Here is a 24,645-nt window from a genome sequence, read left to right on the forward strand (position 1 = left end):
GAAATTGTTTATTAGACTTTTCACGAGAACTATTAAGATTTAAAACTACAATGCCTTAAATATATCCGTTACCAAGGAAGAGACGTGTACTTCTTACACATCCTTTTTCTTCAGGTTCACGATTCTGTCATTCCACATTTTAAGTGGCAACATCCTTTGCTGAACTCACAACCCGAAACACAAGGGAACCGCCCCGCCCTTCCAAGCCCTGCGGAGGGCCGGGGAGCGGCGCGACGCGCGCGGGCCCGGCCGGGGGCCGGGGCCGGGGCCGGGGCCGGGGCCGGGGCCGGGGGCGGGGCCGGGGGCGGGGCCGGGGGCGGGGCCGGGGGCGGGGCCATCCGCGGCGGCGCAGGCGCAGGCGCGGGGCGGGCGGTGCGCGGCGATGGCGGCGCGGCCCGGGGCCCTGTGCCTGGCGCTGCTCTGGCTCTCGGCGGCGCCGCTGCCCCGCGGTGCCCGCGGATCGGAGCCCGCCGGGCAGGCGGAGCTGTCGGGCGGCGCGGGCCCCGGGGAGCGGTTTAAGATCGAGGGCCGGGCCGTGGTGCCCGGGGTGAAGCCGCAGGACTGGATCGCGGGGGCCCGGGTGCTGGTGGACGGGGAGGAGCACGTCGGCTTCCTGAAGTGAGCGGCGGGCGGGGCTCGGGCCCGGGGGCGGTGGGCGGCCTTGCCCGGGCGGGGGCCGGCGCCTCCCGGGGCCCTGCGGCCCGCTGGCAGGCCAGGCCAGGCCAGAGATGGCGGGTGGCGGGGGCTGCTCCTGCAGGGCTCGGCCGTGTCGCCATCAGCCACGCATGGCTGTGGGATCGTGCAGTCACAGAATCCCGAGCTGAGCTGCTGGCCGTACTGTGAACGCGGCCCTTGCCTTGTAGTGGGCTGGGCACGGCCGATGTGTAGTGCCGTAGGTTTTGGCCTCAGCCTCCAGCAGACGTATCCAAACTGATGACTCAGGTTGCTGGCCAAAAACTTAGGAACGGAGTTTTAATTTAAAAAGCAATAAAACCGAACCAAAACAAACAGCCAAAACAGAAACCTCAAACGGCTTTGTACTATCTGGACTGACTGTTTACTCTCAGCTTCTGTAGTAAATTCTGCCGCTTCTTATTTCAGAACCTCACCTTGGCTGAGAACTTACCCGATGTGGAGATACATTTGTTCATGGCAGAAGTTACAGTTGTACTTCTGTGTTGAGTATTCGTGAAAAACTTGAACTGTACTCGTGGCAGCTAGTTTAAGGGACGTGGCTTTAGTCCTTCACACAACATCATGCAAATGTAGCTGGAAGCTGTAAAGAATCATTATTTTATTAATTATTTTAATCATCATTTATTCAGACTCGAGTGGTACTGGATATATTCAGATAAACAAAAGCTCTAGAGAATCTAAGACACAGAAAATATCCTTAGAATTAAGAACTGAGCTAATGTCATAATTTCAAGAGTAGAAGTAAATTCTAAATTTTTCTCTATGGTTTTCAGTACAGTAGAATACATTGCTTTTAAAATCCGTATAAAAATGAGGTTATGTGCAATGAAGACATGCCCTCATAAATATTCATAATTCTTAATTAATTCCTCTTCAGTAAGAGTTAAACTTAACTTTGACTTTGGGTTCTGTCAATACATTAGCACAACAGATTCTGCTCTGCAGATCTTGTAGGATCTTGACAGTGTTGCACCTGCTAGGCCACTACAAACAAGTTATGAGAGCCTGACATCATATTTGGGAGCTGATTTAATAGCTGCTTTCAGGTTGGCAAATTCCACAATGCTTAATTGAAACCCTAAATTTCTCCAATACTGTAAAGAATGAAAAATTAAAAGGATGTTCTCAGGGAAGCATTGTTATAGCAGTTGCAATATAAGATAGTGTAAGTATTCTTAGGGATTCAAATCATCACATGAAAGTGGATAGCTCCTTAAGTTGTGCATGTTAGGGAGAGAGTGGTATGGTGTGAAGGACATAATGACAAATTCTTTGAGAATCCATTTTTAAGAGGGCTCATTTATTTGTTTTTCTAGTGCATTTTGCTAATTTGTTAGGGTTCATTAAATTTTTTGCCCTTTGAACAAATTTTTGTCTTAACTTTGCATCTTATTTTTAGGAAGGAGATCTTTGATGTTGCTCTTAACAGGGTAGAGAACACTAGGTTTTTCTTACTGGAGACTTCTGGAGGATATATAGGAGGAAAACTTCTGTACCTTTAAGTCTGAAGCTTGCAAGTAACCTTTTTAGTCATATTTTCATCGAATATTCAAGTTTCATGTCTTAATATAAAAGCCACCTGTGTAAAACTCCCTTCTGTGTATATTTTCAGAGCTCTTAGTTTCCTTATGGCTGTGATTGAGCTTTCTAGCGTGGGCTGGTCCTAAAGGGAGCAATTAGAAGTAAAAAACGATATTTTGGTACAGGGGCACAAATCACTATTTTTGTCCATTGCAAATCGTCCCTTATACCCACCCACACTGTGTAGAATGTCAGTCTGGGGGGGCTTTGCTTTCTGCAGAAGCACTGAAGCAAAGTAAACTTCATTGTATGTATTTCAGAAGGAGGAAGGAAGGTGTAAATTACTCCTGCCATCAATTGAATACATGAAATATAACTTATTTCACATTTATTAGGGCTTTTAAGTTACTCCTCCAGCAAGACAACACCATCAGGGCACAACAAAATCTTTAACCTAATGGGGAATTTCCACTCCTATATCAATATCAAGGGGCTTGATATCGTGAGTGCTGACTGATATAAATTTTTCTTTTGGTCGTTGTGCTTACATTAAGATTTGTAATATAAAATGATACAGCTTGTTTAAAAAAAAATTTAAAGTGCAACAGAGCACCCTGTCTTACATGCTGGAGCATACTGAACTGTCGTGGAACTCACTGTTTTTTTCAGGACAGATGGAAGTTTTGTGGTTCATGATGTACCTTCAGGATCTTACGTGGTAGAAGTTATATCCCCTGCCCATAAATTTGAGCCCGTGCGAGTTGACATAACTTCAAAGGGCAAAATGAGGTGAGCCTTTCCTGATTTGCCTCTGTACTGATGAATTACGTGTGCTTGCCAGCACAGTGTCAGAACTCATGGACACAGTGCTGTAGGTCTCTTGTTCCATCTCAGGCTGTATGTGTCAGCTTCTTTTAACATCACTTCTGGAAGCACGTTTCTCAAATACCAAAGTCTGATATCTTTCTTCCTTTCGTATTTATTGCCTGAAATAAGAGAAAAGAGACTTTAAGAGTTCATCTCTTTCTTTGCTTTTTTTATTGTTTTCTTTTTTTTTTTTTTTTTTTTTTTTTTTTCAATTCTCCGCAAAGTCTGGGCATAAACTAGCTAACTGCTTTTGTCAACACTTTTTCCTTCTTCCCTTTTCTCATTTTTTCCATACATTTCTTTAATAAATGTACTATAAGTACTGGGCACAAGGAAATTTTTAAATATTTCTGTTGCACCCCCATAGGCCACTTGTTGCAGTTGCTGGTTAATATTGGCATTTTCCATTTTGCTACTGTTTCTGTAGGATTGTTGGCTTGTTTTTATGTTGTGGCCAAACCACTCTTGGCTGTAACTGCAAACCATTCGATAATACAGAAAAATCTATCTATTAAGGTGATTTTCATTTAAATGAAAATGCTTGTATTTAATTTTTCTTTGTTCAAGCATGCACATAACAACTTTTAGGAATACAGTCACCAATGTAAATACTCCTGCAGTATATTTAGGGAGGGTTAAAAATCAACATCTCACTGAAAACAGTGCAAATAGTCTGTTTATAATAATAATTAATATAATAACAATATGATTATAATACATAATTATACTCATAATATAATAATGTTTGAGCTTATAATAAGCTCAAGCTGTTTGAGCTGAGTTTTTTCCAGACTTCATGGAGTATTTATTTTTATACTTTGTTAGTATCTTACTGGCAATAATTAATATGTAACAAATACAAAGATATAGACAAAATATTGGATATAACCTCACTCTTAGCACTGTTTGTATATCTAAGGACTAGTAAGGAAACAAATTTGATGTTGAATAAATTGCTGGCATACATCTGCAGAGGAAGATATCAGGAGACCTGTCATCTCTACCAGTCCAACAGACAGAAACTGTAACAAGGAATGCATTGAGGAGTCAAAGGTGCATGAAAAACAATGATACTTGGGGAAAGTGTCAACAGGGCTTTTTTAAGGGATGTGCTGCCTTAAAAAGTTATGGTAATAACTAGAAAGAGGAAACAGCCTCTCTGGATAACAAATGTATTTGATAAAATCTACTTTAAAATCTCAAGTTTTGAAGAAGTGACATAGTCATAAGATAGGAGGGAAAGACATTCTATAGATGAATATTTGGAGAATAATTTACCATACGGAATAAATTATTTATGGACAGATGTCATCCCTGGAGTTGCATGACACGGATAAATATTCATGAATCATGAAAAACGGGTCAAGAATAACAAAGATGTTAGTACTAAATAAATAGCTAAATATTAGGCCCAAATGAAGAATACTGGTGATGAAATGTGGAAAAACCTTATGAAGTAATAAGGACTGAGATTCAGTATTTCCAAACGTAGAGTAATGCACTTATGGAAAAGGTATTAACTTCACAAGTAATTGATATCCTGAGCAAACTGGTTAAACTGCACTGCACTGTTCAAAGCTGCACCTTAAACAGCATAGGTTTTTCTTGTTTGTTAACAAGGTGACAAAAAATGCTTCACTTTTGATTCCTTAAAATAAGCTGCTGAGGCAAATTAGCTTTTCAAAAGTGAAGCCTAGCTGACACTGCATAGCAGATGGTTTTGTTTGTAGTCTTTTATTAAAACTTGTTTGAATTTTTTAAAATCTTTATTGTTTGCCAAAGATTCTGTGTTTATATTTTTAATTATTTACATTTTGCCTAATAGAGCAAGATATGTGAATTACATCAAACCCTCTGAGGTTGTCAGGCTGCCATATCCACTCCAGATGAAATCTTCTGGGCCACCTTCATACTTCATAAAGAGAGAATCTTGGGGATGGACAGATTTCCTCATGAACCCTATGGTACGTACAGGCAACACACAAATATCACAAGTATATTAAGGATCCAAATAGAGCTCTTCATCAGAATACTAAGAATAAAACAACTGAGGAAAAACGTGCATCTTTCCTTTGCTCTTCCGAGAGGATTGTGTTCTTGGATTTTATTGCTTACAAATGGGAAGTTTTTCTCTGACATCTCCTTCCCTATATACCACTGTTAATGTACAGACTCTGAAAGTAGCTCATAGTCTCTTCCTTTGACAATGCGATGCTGCTCTAGTAGTGCAGGGATCAACATGTTGCAAAACTCTAATTGCAACAGATGTAAGAGAGAACGACTGTTTGACTTATTGGTCTGACTTTGAAACTGTTGTTCAAAGCACAGTACTCCCTAAGCAGGTTTCTTTCCTGACAAGTGTTTCTGGCTTACTGATTCAGAATGCAGTAGTTCAAGAGTTTGGCTGTTTAATAGAGCTTCATTTTATTTTAGTAGGTCTAAAAGTGTTTAGAGCAACAACTAAGCTGAAGAGGTATTTCCTGTTTTTTCTGCAGGTGATGATGATGGTTCTTCCATTACTGATATTTGTGCTTTTGCCTAAAGTTGTCAACACCAGTGATCCTGATATGAGGCGGGTAAGTACATTCAATTGATGCGTATGGAGAGACCAAAGATAATGAGATTTCAAGGCACAGAAAAGTAATAAAAACAAAACTGTACTTTAAGGGAAGGCTTAATGGGCATCATTTATTTAGCTAATACAGTGTTGCTGTTTTAGCAATGAGTCATTTAATAAGTGTCAAGTATGTTGAGTGTGATGGGGGGTTCTCTTGTGCTTCAGCCTAAACTACAGTTCACTGTTTACTGTTAAATCCAGATATCACACTAGTATATATGGTATGGAGTATTAATGCAGTCATTAAATTATCTGATATATTGTGCTTTCATCATGCAACATGCTGAATAGCAGAAGGCTAGGACAAAATGGAGATTCAAGGTGTTTGCTAAATCTTTTATTTTTACAAGTATTATTTGTCTGTCATGGGTGTCTGCTTTGTGAAAGTTTGGTTAACTAAAAACTCCTTTTTTTGTAAATGACCACTGTCTTCAGTAGTACTTTATAGGTGTCTCCATATTTTTTTTAAAATTAAGTAATACCTTTATAAGGCATATCAGAGCTGTATCATGCTCTTTTGTTTATAATTTTGATTAAAAACATACAAAGATATGCTAGGTATTCATGGCATGTTCTTCAAACCAAGCTGAATTCTGAAAGTTGAATTTTAAAAAAAGATAATCACATATTCTTTACTTTTTGCACTGATCTGACACTGCTTATAGACAGGCTGTTCTGATGATAAAAGCATCAAAACTTCCAATGATTTAGTTCTTATCAGATAACTGATATGATTTCTTAAGGAGAAATTTTTAAGTTGGAAGAATTTTGGCTATAATTTAACTTATCTTTAAAGAGTAGGAAAAAGTTGTTTTTAAGACCTAAATTGTAATGGCATTCTCTAGATGACCACATATTAAATTGTTAACTTGTGGGGTTTATGGAGGTTGTATGATGTTTTTCAAATTAAATTGTTTTTTCTTTCTGGAATCAGCACAGTACCAGTTTGTGTAGAAAGTTCTATGATTTGGTAACTGTGCTTGTTGTAGAGGTGTAGTGTAGATGCAATAGTAACAAAGGCTACTAAAATGCCTTGAAAGCACTTAAAGATCTATCATTCTGAATGGGAGAAGAATGAGGTGACAATCCCACACAAAACTCACAATTGCTATAAGCATTATCCCTTTGTGGATGTGCAGTTCAGCTGTTGTAGGCATTAAAAGTACTTCAGGATTGTTGTGGGGTTTTTTAAATGTACTAATTCATTTCATAGAACCACTGTGCTAAACCCTAAAGTTACATTAAGCTTACATGGATATATGGTCTTATATTAAAATCCTTTTTTTCCTGAAGGAATGACAACTCACCTGCAGTACTCTAGTGTCAGAAAACAAGGCAATAAAAACATCTAATTCCTTCAAACAGCATGAAAAATTTTGTTAATTTGCTATAAATACTACTAATATGAAAAACAAAAGTGTGACATGTATGAGAACACAGATCTGAATATCTAAACAATAGCCTAAATTTTAATATGGAGAAAAGTAGTGCTGAAAATAATTTTTATCTTTTAGATTTTTTTTTTTAGCTGATGCTTCCCCTGTAAGACTGCTTAAGATATGGTTACCATTTTCCATACACTGCTGCTTTCAGTTTTGGGGTTTTATGTTTCTGTGTGTATCTGGGTGTTTGGCTGTGGTTGCATAAAACTGTGTAGCAATATGTATCATGGAAGACTACAGAAAGTAAAACAGTATTTAGGAAAATGTGGTATCTTTCTCATACAGTCTTTCAACTGATGCCTTAGATACAGCCAGAATTCTTACAAGCTATTAAGATTATCTGATTTTGCATGCAGGAAATGGAGCAGTCAATGAACATGCTGAATTCCAACCATGAGCTGCCAGATGTGTCTGAATTCATGACAAGACTTTTCTCTTCAAAATCTTCCAGCAAGTCAAGTGGTAGCAGCAATAAAGCAGGGAAAAGTAGTTCTGGAAAAAGGAGGTAGTTAAGTCTTCCTCCTAAGTCTGAGTTTCCACACCTGTTTGTTGTCACGTTTATTTGTCTTGAAAGATCAAAAAGCCACTAATGTAAACTTTAACCAGGCACAACATACGTTATGCTACAAAGTGTGGTTTGTAGCTTTTTCTAGACTGTATAATCTGTTTTGTACTTGACAGTAAGCAAGATGACATGGCTTCAATACTGTATCTGTATAAAGTTATTGATGATACTGAATTAACTATATTTGTTCTGTAGAGAATTAAAATAAATTATACAATGTGCTTCATGATAATAAATGTCTTAAGACAACATATTAAAAATTTCAAAGATAATAGAAGTGGAGTTCAGTTTTAAGATGTCTAATGTTTTACACTTGTGGAGTTCTGAAATGAACAATCCTTTCAAAATGGAGTTGTGAGATTACTGGGTAAGTAATTTGCTGTATCAGCTTGTCACTTTGCATATAAAATCATTTCATTTTATGCTGTTTGCTGCCTGTACAGTTTACAGAATCACAGAGTGGGTAAGGTTGGAGGGGACCACAGTGAGTCCTCTGGTCCAATATCCCAATCAGGGTCATCCTATAGCACATGGCATGGGATTGCATTCAAATGGTTCTTGGCTATCTTCAGTGAAGGAGACTCCACAACCTTGCTGGGCAATCTTTAGTTCAAAGATTTTCCACTGTGTATTGCCCAGTTTTACTCTGACTTACTTTCTGATAAAAACCCTTTGGGAGGAAAGAAAGCAAAGTATCTTGCCATGAGGAAGTAATTTAAGCTTTCAAGATCTTGAATCTTTCTTTCTAATTTACATGTATCACTTCTGTGACACTGAGGCTTTTCACTCTTTTTATGCGTGCTGTGCTTTCAACTTACCAGTGGAATGATTTGAGGCCAAATACAGAATTTTAAGTGAAGTTCAAATCACCTAATTTTAAAATGAAAGAAAAGAACTTCAGGTGTAGCAGGAAGCTGAATTCTGCTCATCTTATAAGTTATCTTCCAAAGTATATGGCTCTCAAATATTGAGTCACTGGCAGAACTTTGCTCTTTGACCATGCCTGTATATCTCCTACCCAGTATCTTTTCAAGCTACCCAGACAAAAGTTGAAAAAACTGATTGTTTCTCATTAGTTGAACATTTGCAAATTAAAATGACAGCAAACTTGCCACACCCTATTAGCAACAGTCCATAAAATTTTTTTCATCATAAATGCTGTTCTTCATCCCTACAGTTGGTAACTTCTTAGGTAACAGTGTCCATACAACATAGGTAATGTATATCTGCTTCCAAAAATGTATTTAACATCCACTTACAGTACATCTGAAGAAAGATCTATTCTAATGCATGTATTTGTTCTGCCATACACAGAAGAGGGCTATAAATTTTCGTAGAACACATGTTTAGAAGTTATGTTGGGAAACATTCAAGTTGCCAGAGACTAAATACTCATTCATAAGATTAAGTCAATTTTTAAGGTATGGAGAAGAAATAACCTAGTGTTTGCTGTGGACAGTGAAAGATTTCTCTCTGTAAAGTAAGCTGCTCGTTTTGCTTTCTTTTTGTTTTCCTTGAATAGTCTTTGTTTCACATATTAAGTAAAATATTTCCTGTGGAGACAAGAAGATATTTGGATATTCTTGCTGGAAGGATCTACTGAAATAAGTATCAAGTTGCATTGGTGAAGAAAAAAACCCCAAACTATTAAAAAAAAAAAAACAACCCTCTTTAAGCAGTGTTTTATGAAAAATTATATGAAAAACAGAAAGCAGTTCTTTGAAGATGGAGCAGTTAGCGTCATTACTGTGCTATCCTGGAAAGGACAAGCCACGAGTTACTTTTGTTTAACAGTAATTGAAATAAAAGTTGAATTGCATTAGCTTATATTTTATCATACCGATGCATTTTTCCATGTTAGGAACATGATAAAATTCCAAAGGTAGGAACTAATATTTCTGCCGCCTTTCATGGTGTCTATTCACATTCTTGATTGGTCTTCTAGGGAGAATGGAGAATTCAGGCCATGAAAAGATGAAAGTTTGTTAAGAGTTCAGAGTGGAAAATGTTCACAGGAACTGTAAAAATCGTTGCAAAACTTTGGAAGTAGCATAAGGAATATTCAACACTTCTCTTTTTCTTAGTACTTTGTGTATGGAGGTTGAGGCATTTCCTTTGTGCATCGGGATCAGATGCAGTGTCCCGCTCTCAGAAGCCTGTTACCAAAAACTCCAAACCCGAAAATCTAGTGCATTATTCACCTCCTTTTCAGACACCCTTGTGATAAAGAAATTTGCAGAAGTCTGTTAGTCTGCTGATGAACTATTGCAGGTTACAATTTTTTTTTCATTTTAGAGCTGGAACCTGTGTGTCAAGTGAACAAAGAGGTTCTAGCCAGAATGCATTGGTCACTTAGAGTCAGTTGGTCATTGCCGTTTAACCTCAACCAATAGCCCAGCCCCATGCAGCTGCTCACTCACTTCCCCGGTGGGAGGGGGAAGAGAGAAGGGTAAAAGAACATTTGTGGGTCAAGATAAAGGCAGTTTATAGGGAAAGCAAAATCTGCACACACAAAGCAAAGAATTCACAACTTCCCATGGGCAGGCAGTTCATACATCCCCAAGACAACAGGGCTTCAGCCCACCTAATGTGTTCTTGGGAAGATAAAGCCATCACTCCAGATATCCCACTCTTCTTCCCCCCACTAGGTATGCAGAGCATGATGCCGTATGGTCTGGAATATCCCTTTGGTCATTTGGTGTCAGCTGTCCTGGCTGTGTCACCTCCCAACTCCTTGTGCACTCCCAGGCCCCTTGCTGGTGGGGTAGGGTGAGGAGCAGAAAAGGCCTTGGCTCTGTGGGAGCACTGTGCATCAGTAATGAAAATCAACATTTTATCAACACTGTTTGCAGCACAACTCCTAGACATGGCCCCACACCAGCCAATGTGAAGGTTATAACTGCCACAGTCAAAAACAGCACAGTCAATTAAGGTTGTAATGTGGCCTTGGGCTATCATAAATGCTACTAGGCAAAGCTTACTTGATCCTGTAGCAGTTACACTGCAAGGTTGAATTCTGCAGAAAATAAATGTTTGCTGTAGTTCAGTTTTATTTTCTTATTTACTGATTTTTAGGAGCAGTCTTCTGTATTAGGTCTGTCATCTCCATTTTCAAAAAAAAACCCAACATAGCTGCCTTTTAGTGAGATTTCTTGAGATAACATAAGGCAGACGGTGAAATGAAGCAACTGATACCTCAGAACAGAAATTAAAGATTTATTTGGACTATGGACAAGCTGATTTCCTTATTGCCAAAAGGAGGAAGATCAGCTTGGCCTGGATAACCCTGATGCCTTCTGATTACAAGTTCTGGTATTTCTCAGGCTTTGTCATGCCTTGATTTAACAAGTGAAATTGGTTCATCAGTCTGCTTGAATTCTCTTATGTTTTAGAAAGTTAATTCAGCTTACAGAAGGATCAAAGAAATCCCAGAGCCAGCACAAAGTAAGCACCAGAAACATTCAGTCAGAGGCAGGAATTCTCTGTCCCTGGCAGTGAGTGTGAGTAATAAAATGAGCTCACTGCATCTTGAGGATTTGTAGCTGAAGAGCTCATTTAGCCACATTCTGAATGAGTGGGCAACTGAGTTTATGACAAGACATGTAGAAGGGAGAAGAGACATATTTTTGCTGGTCTGTTTTAGCTATTAGTCATTTAAGATGGTCTGGAAGGTGTTTGGAACATTTTGAAATAGTTTTGCCAATTGCATCATCAAAGATGTTCACATTCTACACATATAAGGAAGAAATCTAATGTACAGCTATCTCCTCTTTGTTTTAAGCAAAAGTTGTTGGTGCTCTTTATCTTTGGCACATAGTGGTGATGATAATGGCTCTGTAAATGGGGTGTATTGCTTCAGAGACAGGCTGGCTTGTGATTAAGACTTGTATTTGTGAAGACAACTTTAGTATCAAGTGTCTTGAGTTTGGATGCAACTGTCAGACTGTACAAAACATCTATTATTTCTGTTACAATTTCTTGTGTATGAGTTATGAGAAACTCATCTCGTAAAAGTAATTGTGAAGATAAATTTAGTAATGAATATTGGGTACTCGGATAGTGTGGCAATGAGCTTACTGAAAAAAAATCCAGTGTGTAATCCTGTTAAAGAGTACTTTTGTTAAGCATTATTGTGTAGATCTTTATATGTATCTGTTAAAGCAACCGTTTTTAAGTAACTGCATGTCAAGATTTCAAAAAGGATCTAGGCAATTTAAGTACATACTGTTTTCCAACTTAGTGAAAAGTGTATTAAATTACTAAGATCCATTTAAACATCTCCACTTGGGTGTTAATGTGCCTTTAATTGCATAAAGGTCATGTGTGATCAGTAGCTCAAAGAGGGCAAAGTTTGTTTTACAGTTTGCTAAAAGGACCCTAAGTTAACAGTGACAGCAGTACCTTAAAATACTAAAAGGATTTAAGACAAAGATGTTTAAGACATCTTTGACCTTAATTTTCTTGCTATTGGTAGTTAGTAGGTACCATTTTACATTCCATTTGAGACTTACTTCTTTTAGGAAAATAACCAATATGAAATAAATAGTAACAAACCCTTAGTGGCTTTCATTCTGATGTGTCAGAATAAGATATGCATATATTTGGCTATATATTGTGCTAATTTAACAAAATAAAGGAAAATTGAAGTGTTTATATCTACTGTTGATGAGCTAAGGAACACAGAAAGAACTTAAAATTTTAAACTTCAGATCAGTGGAGAAGCAGATTTACTGAATGATGTTAAAAGGTTGAAAAGATTACATTTTGCACATTCTTAGGCAGGAGAAGCACAAGAGGCACCTGTGGTCCATAGGGCATTTGGAAGGTCCCATTTAATAGGCTTAATCATGGTCTGTATCTCCAAAGGCTTGTTCCTAACCAGGAACTGGCACAGAGGCTAGCTTGGCAGGAAGAACCCCTGTGGGTGCTGTGCTCTCCTAAACAGAGCTTGGAGACACTGTAGCTCAGGAGTCATTTATTGCCCTACTAACTTTGCTACCATATCCAGGATTTACTGGGAGGGGAGGGACAGTGTTGTTATTAGGCTTTCCAAAATTCCAAAAATGTGCTGACAGCTATTACACAAGCTTAATACTATGAATCATCAGATTCCCATGTCCAGGGAAGTTGTCTGGTAATGGTTCATTTACTAAGATATTTGAAGCTATAATTAATTGTAAGGAGAAAGTTTGGAGAAAGCCTCCAAAGGTAGAAGAAAATAAAAGTATTGCTGTCGTGGCATATTGAACTCAAATATAAAAGTTTGCAAAAATTGTAGCTGGAAGATGTTTCCATGATGTTCTAGAGATATTGTTTTCTAGGTGAATGTAGTGTTGGCAATTGACAAGTGAGCAAATGTACTATAGTCACAGCCTTTAGGAGAGCACAGTCTTCTTTACCTGTTTGGTATTTGCCAAATGCTATTTGCCTATTACCATGTGAGTAAAGAAAAAGCAGTTATCCCGTCTTTCTCTCCATCTGGGAGAGATTGTTACACCATTCAAGAGATGAAGTTCATCAGTCTTTCCTTCTGTCACTGCATAAAAACTGGGCATCCATTTAAGGCTCTTCACTAAGTGGTACAATCTAGCCAGTTTTCTCCCACTCAGTGCAGGTTTCATTCTGTATAATAATCTTTTAATAAATACATTCTTACACTTTGATTTCCAAATAGCAATCAGTAGAAAAAATAGAATTTTAAAGACATTTACTTCTTTCATCATTTCAGTGGCTTTAAAAACAGGACCTTAGATCTTAATGACTATTTTGAACATTATACTGTGTGAATAATCAGGTGATTCAGGCTATGTATTTGTACAATTATTAGTACACGTATATTAGCATTCAGGGAGCTTTTAGTCAGAAAGTTATCTGTAGGAATAGTATTGAGTTATAGTCTGTTTTCAGATTGAGCTAGTGAAAGCTTCTCGAGGTCATAAATACGCTGAGGCATTTTAATTTATTTTGTTTCTGTGTTTCAAAAGCCATAAGGGATTATTCATCCTCTTTCATAATAAATATTGATTTTTCAGGAAAACCAGTTCACTTTTGAATTACAAGGTTATTCCTTCAATTATGCTGTCAGTAACATTTATGTAATACCTTGTTTCTAATAAGGCTATAAAGATTAATGACAGAATAACTTCCTGCGGAAAAACAAGTGGAACTTTAGCTGGTTAGCTCATTTACTGATGATGCACAAAACATCACAGTTAGGATCATTTGTATTTTGTGTTTGGTTCTGCATGGCTGGTAGGAATAAAAATTAATTAAAGACTGTCATTCAGTCAAGGGCAAAAAGTAGTGAATATTCAACAAAAAGAAAACCTTTTGTGGCATTTTGCTAACAAAACTGAATTTTCAACTGATTCTTTTAATTTGAATACAAACATTTAAAAAGTAATATAGCAGGTGGTGAAGCTCATTTGCAAACAAAGGAAGTAAAAAAAGGAAAAAGGTTTTTTAAAGGAACATTTTTTCTTTATGAAATATTAGAATGCTGTCTTCAGAAGTTCTCTGGATTCTTTAAGGGTCTTCTTGCTGTCTGGGACACACGGGTGTGGGTTTTCTTTTGTGTTTCAAAATGGAGAATAGGACACCCAAGCTCATAGTCTGGTGTGCAGGGCACAGGACTGCTATTTACCATGTAGATGCATGAAAAATTCCAGTTAAATACTTGGGAGTAATACTTTCCATTCCTGGGATCAGAACAGAACAAGTCTTGAAACAAATTTCTGGCAGTAGAGAGGAGTGTTTCTTTTCCTGCCAATTTTTTTTTCCCAGTCACCTATGGATGGGGTTGAGAATGCTTCAGCTTGGCAGGTGAGAAATGCATAAGCTGAATTAGTAGTGTCCAAAGAAATTTGAGGTCAAACCTCCTAATGAACCTGTATTTTTTCCATGCTAAACATTCTCTCTTAGAAAGAAGAGGAGCTCAGATGAGAGCAGTTACTAAAAGTTACTAAAAGACAGATTTATAGTGGAGTAAGTACAATATCCATCATCATATTTACCAAAAGTCATGAGAATTGAACAATGACGTTATTACCAGGTTTGTGATTAAATGTTTGCTTCATAAAAATAATACCCTTATCTGTAGCTTTGTAAGGGGCCCCACATATAGACATGAGCATCTACAGACAATCAGTAGAGATTCTTAGGGGAACCTTTTCCTGAAATCCTATCATTTTTGGGTTTGAATTGTAGTTGATACTCCATCTTTTCTTTTGGTTTGTTTTTCTGCTACTTCTATTCACAAGGTGTTTGCACAGAATTTTTTCACTTCTTTTTGCCCTTGGTTTTTATGACAAATACAAGAGTCTTGTTGAAATTGCAGTAGCAAGCTCTATTGAGCTGGTGCTGGCAGAAATAACTGTATACATCACTTGTTCTTTAAAGTGTTTCACTGGTAGCAACCAATTATTTCTATCACCAGGTAGCTGACTAATGGCGGAGAGGTCATTTGTCCTGGAAAGACCTGATCAAACTTCTGAGCTTTCTTTGTAATACGCTTAAAACTTATTTTATTGTTAGGTTTGGGGTTTTTTTTCCAAAAAGTGTAAGTGTACACTGAGGAGAGTATTAGAAGGATTTTATAGAATCCAACACTGTTCACTGCAAATACAAGAGTTTAACATAATGCACTGTTTATAGCTATTTCACTGGGAAAAAAAGATGATTGAATAAAATGTTCAAAGGGTCTGGATAGGTTTTCATTAAGAGTCATCTTAAACCCCATTAACTAACACCAGAAGTCACCTGCTGCTTTCAACCCATTTCATTAATGTCACATTAGTAAAGAAACACTTTTGTAGAATTCTGCCTCTCATCAACTCTGTTGATTACATAAAATCTGCATGCTCTTGTTCATACATTGTGCTTCTTTATGTGTCTTTTTTATATGACAGAATACATTTGTCTTCTGAAGCTCATTAAATGCCTTTACAGCTCTGCAGTCCCATGTTAGCCTTTTTTAATCTTCTTGAACATTGTTCAAATTCGACAGTTTTTTTACAAAACTAAGTAAACTTTCACTTTCTAAATTTGCTTCTTTGCAAAACATGATTGCATCTAAAAAAATTAAATTTCTAACTTGATTTAAGTCCTGTTTATTGGTTTGTTGTTTTGGGGGATTTTATAATGGTGTTTTATTGTCTAATCTTTCCTTACGTATTTTTCATATTTGATATATAGTTTATGTTTACATGATTTTGCATCCTAACATTTCCTTTATGTTCCAAGTTAGAAATTCACTTTGAATAAGAAAGTGTTTCTGCAATAAGAATATGATGTGAAGTCTGAACCAGGAATTAGGCTCTACTGTATTTACTATTTTTAGCAGTGCTTACTTCCTTCAGTCAGCTCCTTTATGAACAAAATATAGACTAAAGTTACCAGTGCAGCCAGGTTCCATTCATACCTGTGCAAAAATACATGCACACCTCTGAAGATCTTGCTCTGCTATCAGCATTCCTTCTGAAGGCAACTTTACAATTCCTCCTCCAGCCAGTGCAAGGGGTATTTGTCTCAGCAGTGGAGCACAGACAGCATGACTGCAGATATAGATGATGAAAAACTCCCAGCCTACACTGTAGGAATGTACTTTTAGCCTGTGTATGTCCTGGTGCTGCTGTAGCACTTCAGCACACTGTTGTCTGAGTGACCAGCATCTGAGTCCCAAGTGTGCCATAGCCATGCAATACTCCAGTAGCCAGGAAAGAGCATTTAGCCAACTGGACTGAAGCAGGGGTAAATAAGAGCTTAAACCATACCCCTGAGATCTGTGCATGAACTTCCCTTAATTTCTAAATTCTATAGCTTTTTCAGAAAAAAAATGTGCTCAAGAGGTACTGTGGGTTTTCTAGCCTGTACAAGTTCTTAGACTATAGATTCATAACACCATAACACCATAGTTCCTTAAAATCTTTCAGTAGTCATTGAGCAATCTGACTAATTCTTATGATATGATCTCAACCCCTCTCCTGGGGAGAGCTGTGGGCAGTAAAATGTGTTGTTTTGACAGAAATTTTTTTGCTCCCACCCTATCCACCCCCTGTGTATTATTCATGTTGCTATCAATTTTCCTTAAACAGTCGGATCAAGAAACTAAGTCACGTACGTAGTGTGAGACAGTGAAATCTGTGATAAACATAATTTCCAGGAGAGATTGATTCTACAGTCATTTTCAAAGACACATGTTACAGTGGTGGGATAGATGTGTTTTGGTTTGGCTTTTTGGTTTGGTTCTTTTCCTTGGGCTTATCATCAGACTGAGAATTTACTTTGTTTCCTTAAAGTCTCCTTCATATTTTGAAGCATTCTTTTCATGATTCTTCCAAGCCCCCCCTCTCCCTCTTTTTTTTTCAGCATTGCTACTGAGCTGTGAGCTTGCTAAAGAGCAACAAAAGTCACAGAATCTCTCTTTGGAAATTAGATGGTTGCCATGGCAATGCTTCCAGCTGCTTCTTGTCCCCGTTGAGAAAATAATTTTTAGACTCCTATATTACAATATTAATCTATAATGTTTAAAACTAAATCATATAGCTAATTGATTTAAAATTAAGATCAACACATTGCTTTTTAAATATCTTTGGGCTGATAATCATCTGAAATTCTTAAGTCAAATATTTGTGCAGGTACTTCTCAAATATTTTTTTCTATTTGTTAAAGTACTTGAGGTAAAACTGGTGCATTCAGATGGAAAATATTTTCAACTTACTGATTTTACTAGATGCGTTTTTGTAGTAGAAATTATCCTGAAAGCTGACTGCTACCTAGATAGGTAGTGTTTAAAATATGACTCTGAGTTTGACTCATACATTGCAATATGGCAAATCTGGATCACATCTGAAATGCTAGATACTTTAAAAGTTTATTTTCTCTGAACTACAGACAGTTGATGAATTTACTTGATTTCTTTCTTGATCAGTCTTTCCTGGCTGCTTTTTCAGCTTAGCATCCCCTGGTTTGGTGGGGTTTTTTTTAAAGTTATCTTATTTTCTGTGTTTTGAAAGGTATCTTACTCATCATTTTTTTGCTTAGCTTTTTTTCCTTTTTAAGAGATACGCCCAATGAAATCCTCTGGGACCTCCATTACTTCTAAAATATAATCATAAATGGTTCAGAGAGGACTTTTGCTAGATTGTAAGGTACATACAGAATTTTATCTGTCCTTGCCACTTTGAAAACACTTAACTACTTCAGTTTTGTTGAGATGTTTTTCACTTAATCTGGCCTCCAGTCCTACTCCTTCATTAAAATTAATTCCATTAAGTATCTGATCACTGTTTATTAAGGCTGTAAGAAAAAAACTTGTGCCATTTGCCCTTCTCCATCATAGAATAATGGGGTTTTGGATTTAACTTGTTTTTATGTCCAATCCATTTAGAGAATATTTCTTGGGTTTTTTATGTCCCACGACCTTTTTAATCTTAACCTTTAATTTTATCATGATTGGTTATTGTGTTATCCCTACATAGTCACTCTCAGGATTTGTCCTTTGACTCCCCTTGCTTACACAACTTCATTCTGACTTTCAGATTTTTAAAGAACTTTTTAGCCAGATCTTTTGCACTCTTACTTTGGTCCCTGTCTTTTTTAATGAGAAATATTTTGTCATTTCATCTTCACTATAGTACCTTTTGTTAATTGCCGGCCTGCTCAAAGAGCCTGTCTCTCTCAGACTCTTAACAAAAGAGGCTAGAAGGTGATCGCTTAAGTTTATTAGTGTGCCTTATTTTTTTTAAACTATATTGTCCTTACAATGCTGCACATACTTTTCCTCAGAATCATGAGTTCTACTGTCTTAAGATAGATGTCACCTAATTGGCATTCCACGCAAATATTCTCTGACAGTTTTCACCTGCAGTGTTTATATCTGGCAATTTTTGCCACTTTTAGAATAAAAAAAATCAATTACCAGATGTTTCCTATCATACTGTTTTTCAAAACTACCTAAGTAACTTAAGTTTTTCATTACCACCAGTCCTAACTGTCAGTTAACCAAACATTTATTTTCCAGCATCTTCCATGATGATGGTTTTGATTGTATTTTTCCAGTCAGGTCAGTGTTTTTGTTGAAAGCAAACCGTCTTCAATTCTTTAAAGTTTCTACACCCTTAGAATTTAGTCTTGGGTTCAACAGAAAGATACAAAGAATATTTTTTTAGTATTTACTTCAGATCTTAAAATATTTTTGTAAGAAATCTCAATAAATTAGCTGAACATTTGAAAAGTCAAATGTTTCTAACAGTGTAGCATTTGCTCTGTTTTACATTCAGTCAAAAATATATACTTTGGTTAGTTCCCCAAATAATGGTTCATCTCACAAATACTAAATGTGTAAAAAGAGATTTAAAATTTCAATTGAAAATAGCCTTATGTGCAGTGTGTTTCAGCAGTTAATAACGGCTTTCTGCATTGTCAGACAAAACACACACTTCTTATGCCAATGCCAGCTCATAAGTTCAAGAACAAGTGAAAGCTGTTATGAACATTGTTTTTGTTACTGATCCTATGCAAAGATACCAGAGTGCATTTAGCCAAGGCTGCAAAGCAATTCAAAATCACTCAAAGCTGCAGAAGTATTTGTATGGTCTGATTTTGTTGTTTGGTGGGGCTTTGTTGGTTTGTTAGTTTGTTTTCTCAAAGCAATCACTTCTGCTGTGTGCCCATGAAACTTCTTTCAGGAAGGATAATCAGTGAGCTCTTTTTTATGTGTTTTATCTATTTTGTCATGTTAGAACTTAGTCTTTTGTTTTCCTCAGTATACTGAACAACTTTCTTGCATGTAAGTTAGCATTTGGCATGCTTCTGGCAACCATGCAAATCCATAAATCACCCATGTCAAGCTTTTTGAAGATCCTGGGTATGCAAGTTGCCAGCCTGTGTCAAAGCTTCTCCCAATAATGACAGAGTTCATCTTGGGCACAGTGATCATGAAATGATGGATTTTTAAGTTCTTGGAGAAGTAAGGAGCAGGGACAGCAGAACTGCCTTGGACTTCCAGAGAGCTTGGTTCCCATCCTGAAGTGCAAAGGAAGAACATTCCAGAAAGGCAGAACATTCTCCAAGAGGGAAATCTTAGATGCAAGAGCAAACTGTCCCATGTGCCAAAAGGTGGCGAGCAGGAGTGGCCTGTCTGAACAGAGAACATGGGCAGAAACTCAGAGAGAAACTCAGATTTTACAACCTTTGGAAGAAGGGGCAGGAAACTCTTAAGAACTACAAAGATAATATGAGCTTACGGGGAATACAATTAGAAGGGTCAAAGCACAACCAGAATTTAATCTGACTACTGCCCTAAAAGACAATAAAAATGTTTCTATAAATGCACATAACCAGCAAAAGGAGGGCTAAGGATAATCTCCATTCTTTATTGCATGCAGTGTAAACAGTGACAAAGGATGAGAAAAAGGCTGAAGTCCTTAAAGCTTAAAGTGGTTAACAGCAAGACCAGTTGTTCTCAAGCTACTCAGCCCTGTGAGTTGGAAGACAGGAATGGGAGCAGAATGAAGTCACTATAATCCAAGGGGAAATGCTCAGTGACCTGCTACACTGCTTAGACACACTCAAGTCTGTGGGGCCAGGTGAGAGCTGGTGGAACTGCTCACTGAGCCACTTTCCACCATTTATCAGCAGTCCTGGCTAACCAGGAAGCTTAGGGGAAAGGCAACATCCATCTACAAGACTGGAAGGAGAATCTGGGAACTACAGGCCTGTCATCCTGACCTTGGCGCTGGGGAAGCTCATGCGAGCTTCCACCATTCTGACGGCTCTCAGGACAACCAGGGGATCAGGCCCACACAGCAGGAGTTGTGAAAGACCCTGACCAACTGGGTCTCTCACAACAAAGTGACCTACTCAAGTGGACAATGGGAAGGGTGTGGATGCTGTCTACCTGGACTTTGGTAAAGCCTTTTGATGTTTCCCACAGCATTCTCCTGGAGAGACTGGATTCCTATGGCTTGGACAGGTGCACTCATCTCTGGGTAAGTGGCTCAATACATGGCCCAGAGAATGAGGCTGAGTGGTGCTACATCCAGCTGGAGACTGGTCACCTGTGGTGCCCTCCAGGGCTCAGCTTTGGTGCCAGTCTTGTTTAACATCTTTATCAATGATTTGGGGAAGGAGATCAAACACATCTTCATTCAGTTTGCAGACAACAAGTTGGGTGGAAGTGCTGATCTGCTGGGGAGCAGGAAGGCTCTGCAGAGAGATCTGAACAGGCTGGATGGGCCATATGGATATAAAGAATGTGTAAAGAGTATTTCCACACAGGAGAGCCTGAATTGGAAAAATTCAAATGAATGCTTGTCAGTCAAAGCTCAACAGAATCAGAAGGATAATTAAAACTTCAGCATACTGTAGAGAAGGAATATGTGGTCATTGGGCTAGGAAATTAAGTATCTTAATTAACATGGCTAACAACAAGTCATTGTAGCAATGTTTTATTTTGAAATCTGTATACTACCAAATCATACCTATGTAAAGTATTCTGACCTTAAGATTATGATATAATTTCTGAAAAATTATTCTCAGAATCAAGAGCAGAGAGGGAGATGTAAAGATTTTAATTGTTTTTCAAAGTTTTCATGTATAAAAATAGATGCCTTTCTGAGCATGAGTGAATGAATGCTGATGCCCTTTCTTCTCTCTTCTAATTAAACACTTCCCACTTCACTTCTGCTCTGCCAGCTCAGATGAAAGTTTGGAAATCAACAAAGAAGCAAGAAAGTAAAGAAAAATGGAAAGACAGGCGATAAACAGTTACGAAATATACAGGAATCAAAGGCACCAAAGATGCACCCCAGTTTATATCAGGGTGATGAGAGGCCCATCAATAAATACCACTAGAGTCAATGGTGTTTTTCAGAGTTTATCTATATGGACAGAGTGGAAAGGTACCTTCCCCTACCTTTTCTTTGCTTACTATTTCAGCAAGATCTGTATCTGTTCAAAGCAATTTTATATTTCATAAGCTACCATACAGTATTTTCATGCCTTATACAAGGCTTGTAATACCAGCCATAAATTAGATATTGTCAAACACACAAATACCAGCAATTCCCTGAGCCTTATAATGCTAAAAGCAGAGAATATGTATTCTTAAACTTTTCCCTGTAGCTCTACAACTGACCAGTGTCACGGAGAAGATAATGTTCTGACTCCCTGTGGACATCCTCCTGTGCAATAGATTTCTTTTACTTTAAAAAGGAAGAGAAAGATCACTGAATTTTAAATGTTACAAGCAAGTATTTCCTAAAACATTTGCTGTGGGTATTGATTTAATTGTACATGAAATACAAATCCTCACGGAGGATTAATTATTGAAGAACAGAAATTATGACTTGGCAGGAATCCTGAAGTAGAGCTTGCACAGGTCTTGAATATTCCATCCATTTTAACTGTGATTTGTTTCAAGGACAGAATCTGATCAAAGTGGGTTGCAGGGTGGAGCAGGAAGCTCAAAAACATAAGTGTTGTCTAATCTTTCAAAGGGTAAATGTAGATTAGATGTCACCTAAAGGCCATGCAGGAAGACAGCAAAACTTTCAGATACATAGCTACATAGCAAAGAATAATTTATTTAGTTCATGACAGTTTTGATCTGAGTTAATGTTAACTGATTCTTGTTAATCCCCATAAACTGTTCTGCTTTTGTTTGCTGTATTTTTAGAGATCTCAGACATTGTTTCTGGTTCAGTCACTTCAAAACATGAAGTAACAACATGGTTTATAGTTGGATTCTTCCTAATACTTAAAAATCAAGTCATCTCTGCAATTTAAATGTGACTACATTTTAGTAGAGCTTCGAGTTAATTAATCTATGCAAAATGACAAAGTAAATTTTAGCATCTGCCTGTGTCTATTTAAGCAACAAATAATTTACTGAACTAAAATTTCTTCATGGTTCTCCACCATTATTGGTTATTAAAGGAAATTTAATTTAATTATTATGTCATTTTATCATTACAGAAGAACTTTGTACTTTATAATTCATACACACTTAGTTGCAAGTATAATATGTCAGAGCAAAGTCCAGCAGATTAAGCACAGTGTGAAATAAGGAATATACAATTTTGCTGCATTTGAGATAGTCCAATCCAATAGACATAGGATCTGACTTACTCACCTGGACTTAAGTAGCAGGCAAAGTACAACTGTAGAGAGTGAGCTCATTCCTCTTTGCCAGTCCTCACTTGAAAGAGGTAAGGTGCCTGCCCAGTGCTATGCTCCTTGGATGCTTTCTTAACAATTTTTAACACCTATTTCTATTCTGGAATTAAATTGATCTTTAAATCAATTTTCAATATTTATGCATAAATACAAGTTAAGTAAAAATACTAAAAGGAAAACAAAGCATTTCAAAAAAATAACTTCAGATTCAAGTTCAAATTTCATGAAAATGAGTATTTGGGCTTATGGATTAGGGTTTGATTTAAAGTAATTTATAATTTAATACTTCATAATAGCAATAATAATCAAAGCTTTCAGTGAAAATAATAACATGACAGTAGAAAATACAAGTTCAGCAGAAATTAAATGATTAAAGGGAAGCACTGTGGCAAATGGAAGGTAATTTTCCAGTTTATTATCATCCCAATGTCAAATGACCAGCTTTGCATAAAATGACAAACTATATTTTAATATTAAATCATAGTTATTATTGAATAGTTTTAGGTAGAATAGAAAAATTATGATTAGTTGGCTTTGTGTATGGTAGGTAGAAAAATTAACTCTCAAACCTGAACTTCATTAAAATGGTTTATCTGGGCCATTTAAAAAAATAAAGTGCTGAATTTTTTCACTCTGGAAAACTGTTTGCTGAATCTGCTGCTAAGTCAATAGATTTATAAGGAATGTGGCTTTGTTGCAACATAAGCCACTGTGGAAAAGGGTACTGGCCTCTGCAGGCTCTGTGCTGACGCTGGCAAGAAATAAGCCCTGACCAAAGAGCTTTTTTGCTAGATCTATTTTCTGCCTTCAGCAAAGCCACTGTGGGGAGCCCAATCCTTAAAAAAAATTAAATGCATTAAAAGAGTTTGGTTAGAGTCTAAGTAAATGTATCCTCTGAAAGTACAGGAAACGTTTGGAAACATTTATTTACCCGACTCATTTTAAGCTGTTGTTGACAGAAACTCTTCTTTGGAGAATCTGGGATTTGCCTAAATGAAGACCCCAGGATTTATTCCAGTAATAGCCTAAGCCTTCTTTTGTACTGAATGAAGTGTTAATAAACATGTACCCCAAAAGGTGGATAAAATGAGGCTCAAAATTGTTGCAATTCAGTATATTGAACCCTTGTGAGTTTGGAAGAAGCTAAAGAAAAGCCCTTTTTCTTTGTTTACTGAACATTTTTTTTTAAAATCTGATTGAAACCTGTAGCCTGTTATTTCAATCTGTAGACAGAAATTCACCAAAAAAGCATAGTTCAGGTTAGGTGAGTTCTCCAGTGCGTGGAAACCTTTCCAGCACTAGGAAAGCCATGTTTCTGAGTATTGTTTGAGCTACAGACCGTCAGCAGAGCTAATGTTTCTGTCCTTTTGACTACTGGTGTCTCTATTTCACTGCAGTTTGGATTCAGGGAATAAGAAAAATTCAACTCTGATAATTTAGAGTTGAACTTTTTCTTTTGTCATTACATTACTCTTGATGGCTTTTTGCCACACTACAATTGCATTATGTTTCATTGCCCAGCATGGCACAAGGTGACAGGGGAGAGATGTTCTAAGTGTCCCAGCACAGCGCTCTGTGCCAGAGAAATGAATGACTTGTCAGAAATGAGGTCTGAGGCATCAGGAAAGGAGAGGTCCTTTAAAGATGGGAGAAGCCAGCTTTGACAGAGGCTAACCATATTGAAGCTCAGTATTTCAAAACGTTTCTCCTTCAGGACTTTTGTACTAGAAGTCATAAATGTTGCTATTTTCAGCTCCAAC

General features: G+C 37.4%; 1 protein-coding gene across 1 annotated transcript; it reads left to right on the forward strand.

Moving 5' to 3' along the window:
- The first annotated feature begins 353 nt into the window (after window positions 1-353).
- EMC7 (ER membrane protein complex subunit 7) lies at window positions 354-7,985 on the forward strand. Its single transcript, XM_066321417.1, has 5 exons — window positions 354-618; window positions 2,887-3,006; window positions 4,910-5,048; window positions 5,580-5,660; window positions 7,500-7,985. The coding sequence occupies exons 1-5, from the start codon at window positions 383-385 to the stop codon at window positions 7,650-7,652; spliced, it is 729 nt and encodes a 242-aa protein (XP_066177514.1). The 5' UTR covers window positions 354-382; the 3' UTR covers window positions 7,653-7,985.
- The last annotated feature ends 16,660 nt before the right edge of the window (window positions 7,986-24,645 follow it).

Source organism: Sylvia atricapilla, chromosome 6 (genome assembly GCF_009819655.1).
Source record: "Sylvia atricapilla isolate bSylAtr1 chromosome 6, bSylAtr1.pri, whole genome shotgun sequence".
Classification (NCBI taxonomy): domain Eukaryota; kingdom Metazoa; phylum Chordata; class Aves; order Passeriformes; family Sylviidae; genus Sylvia; species Sylvia atricapilla.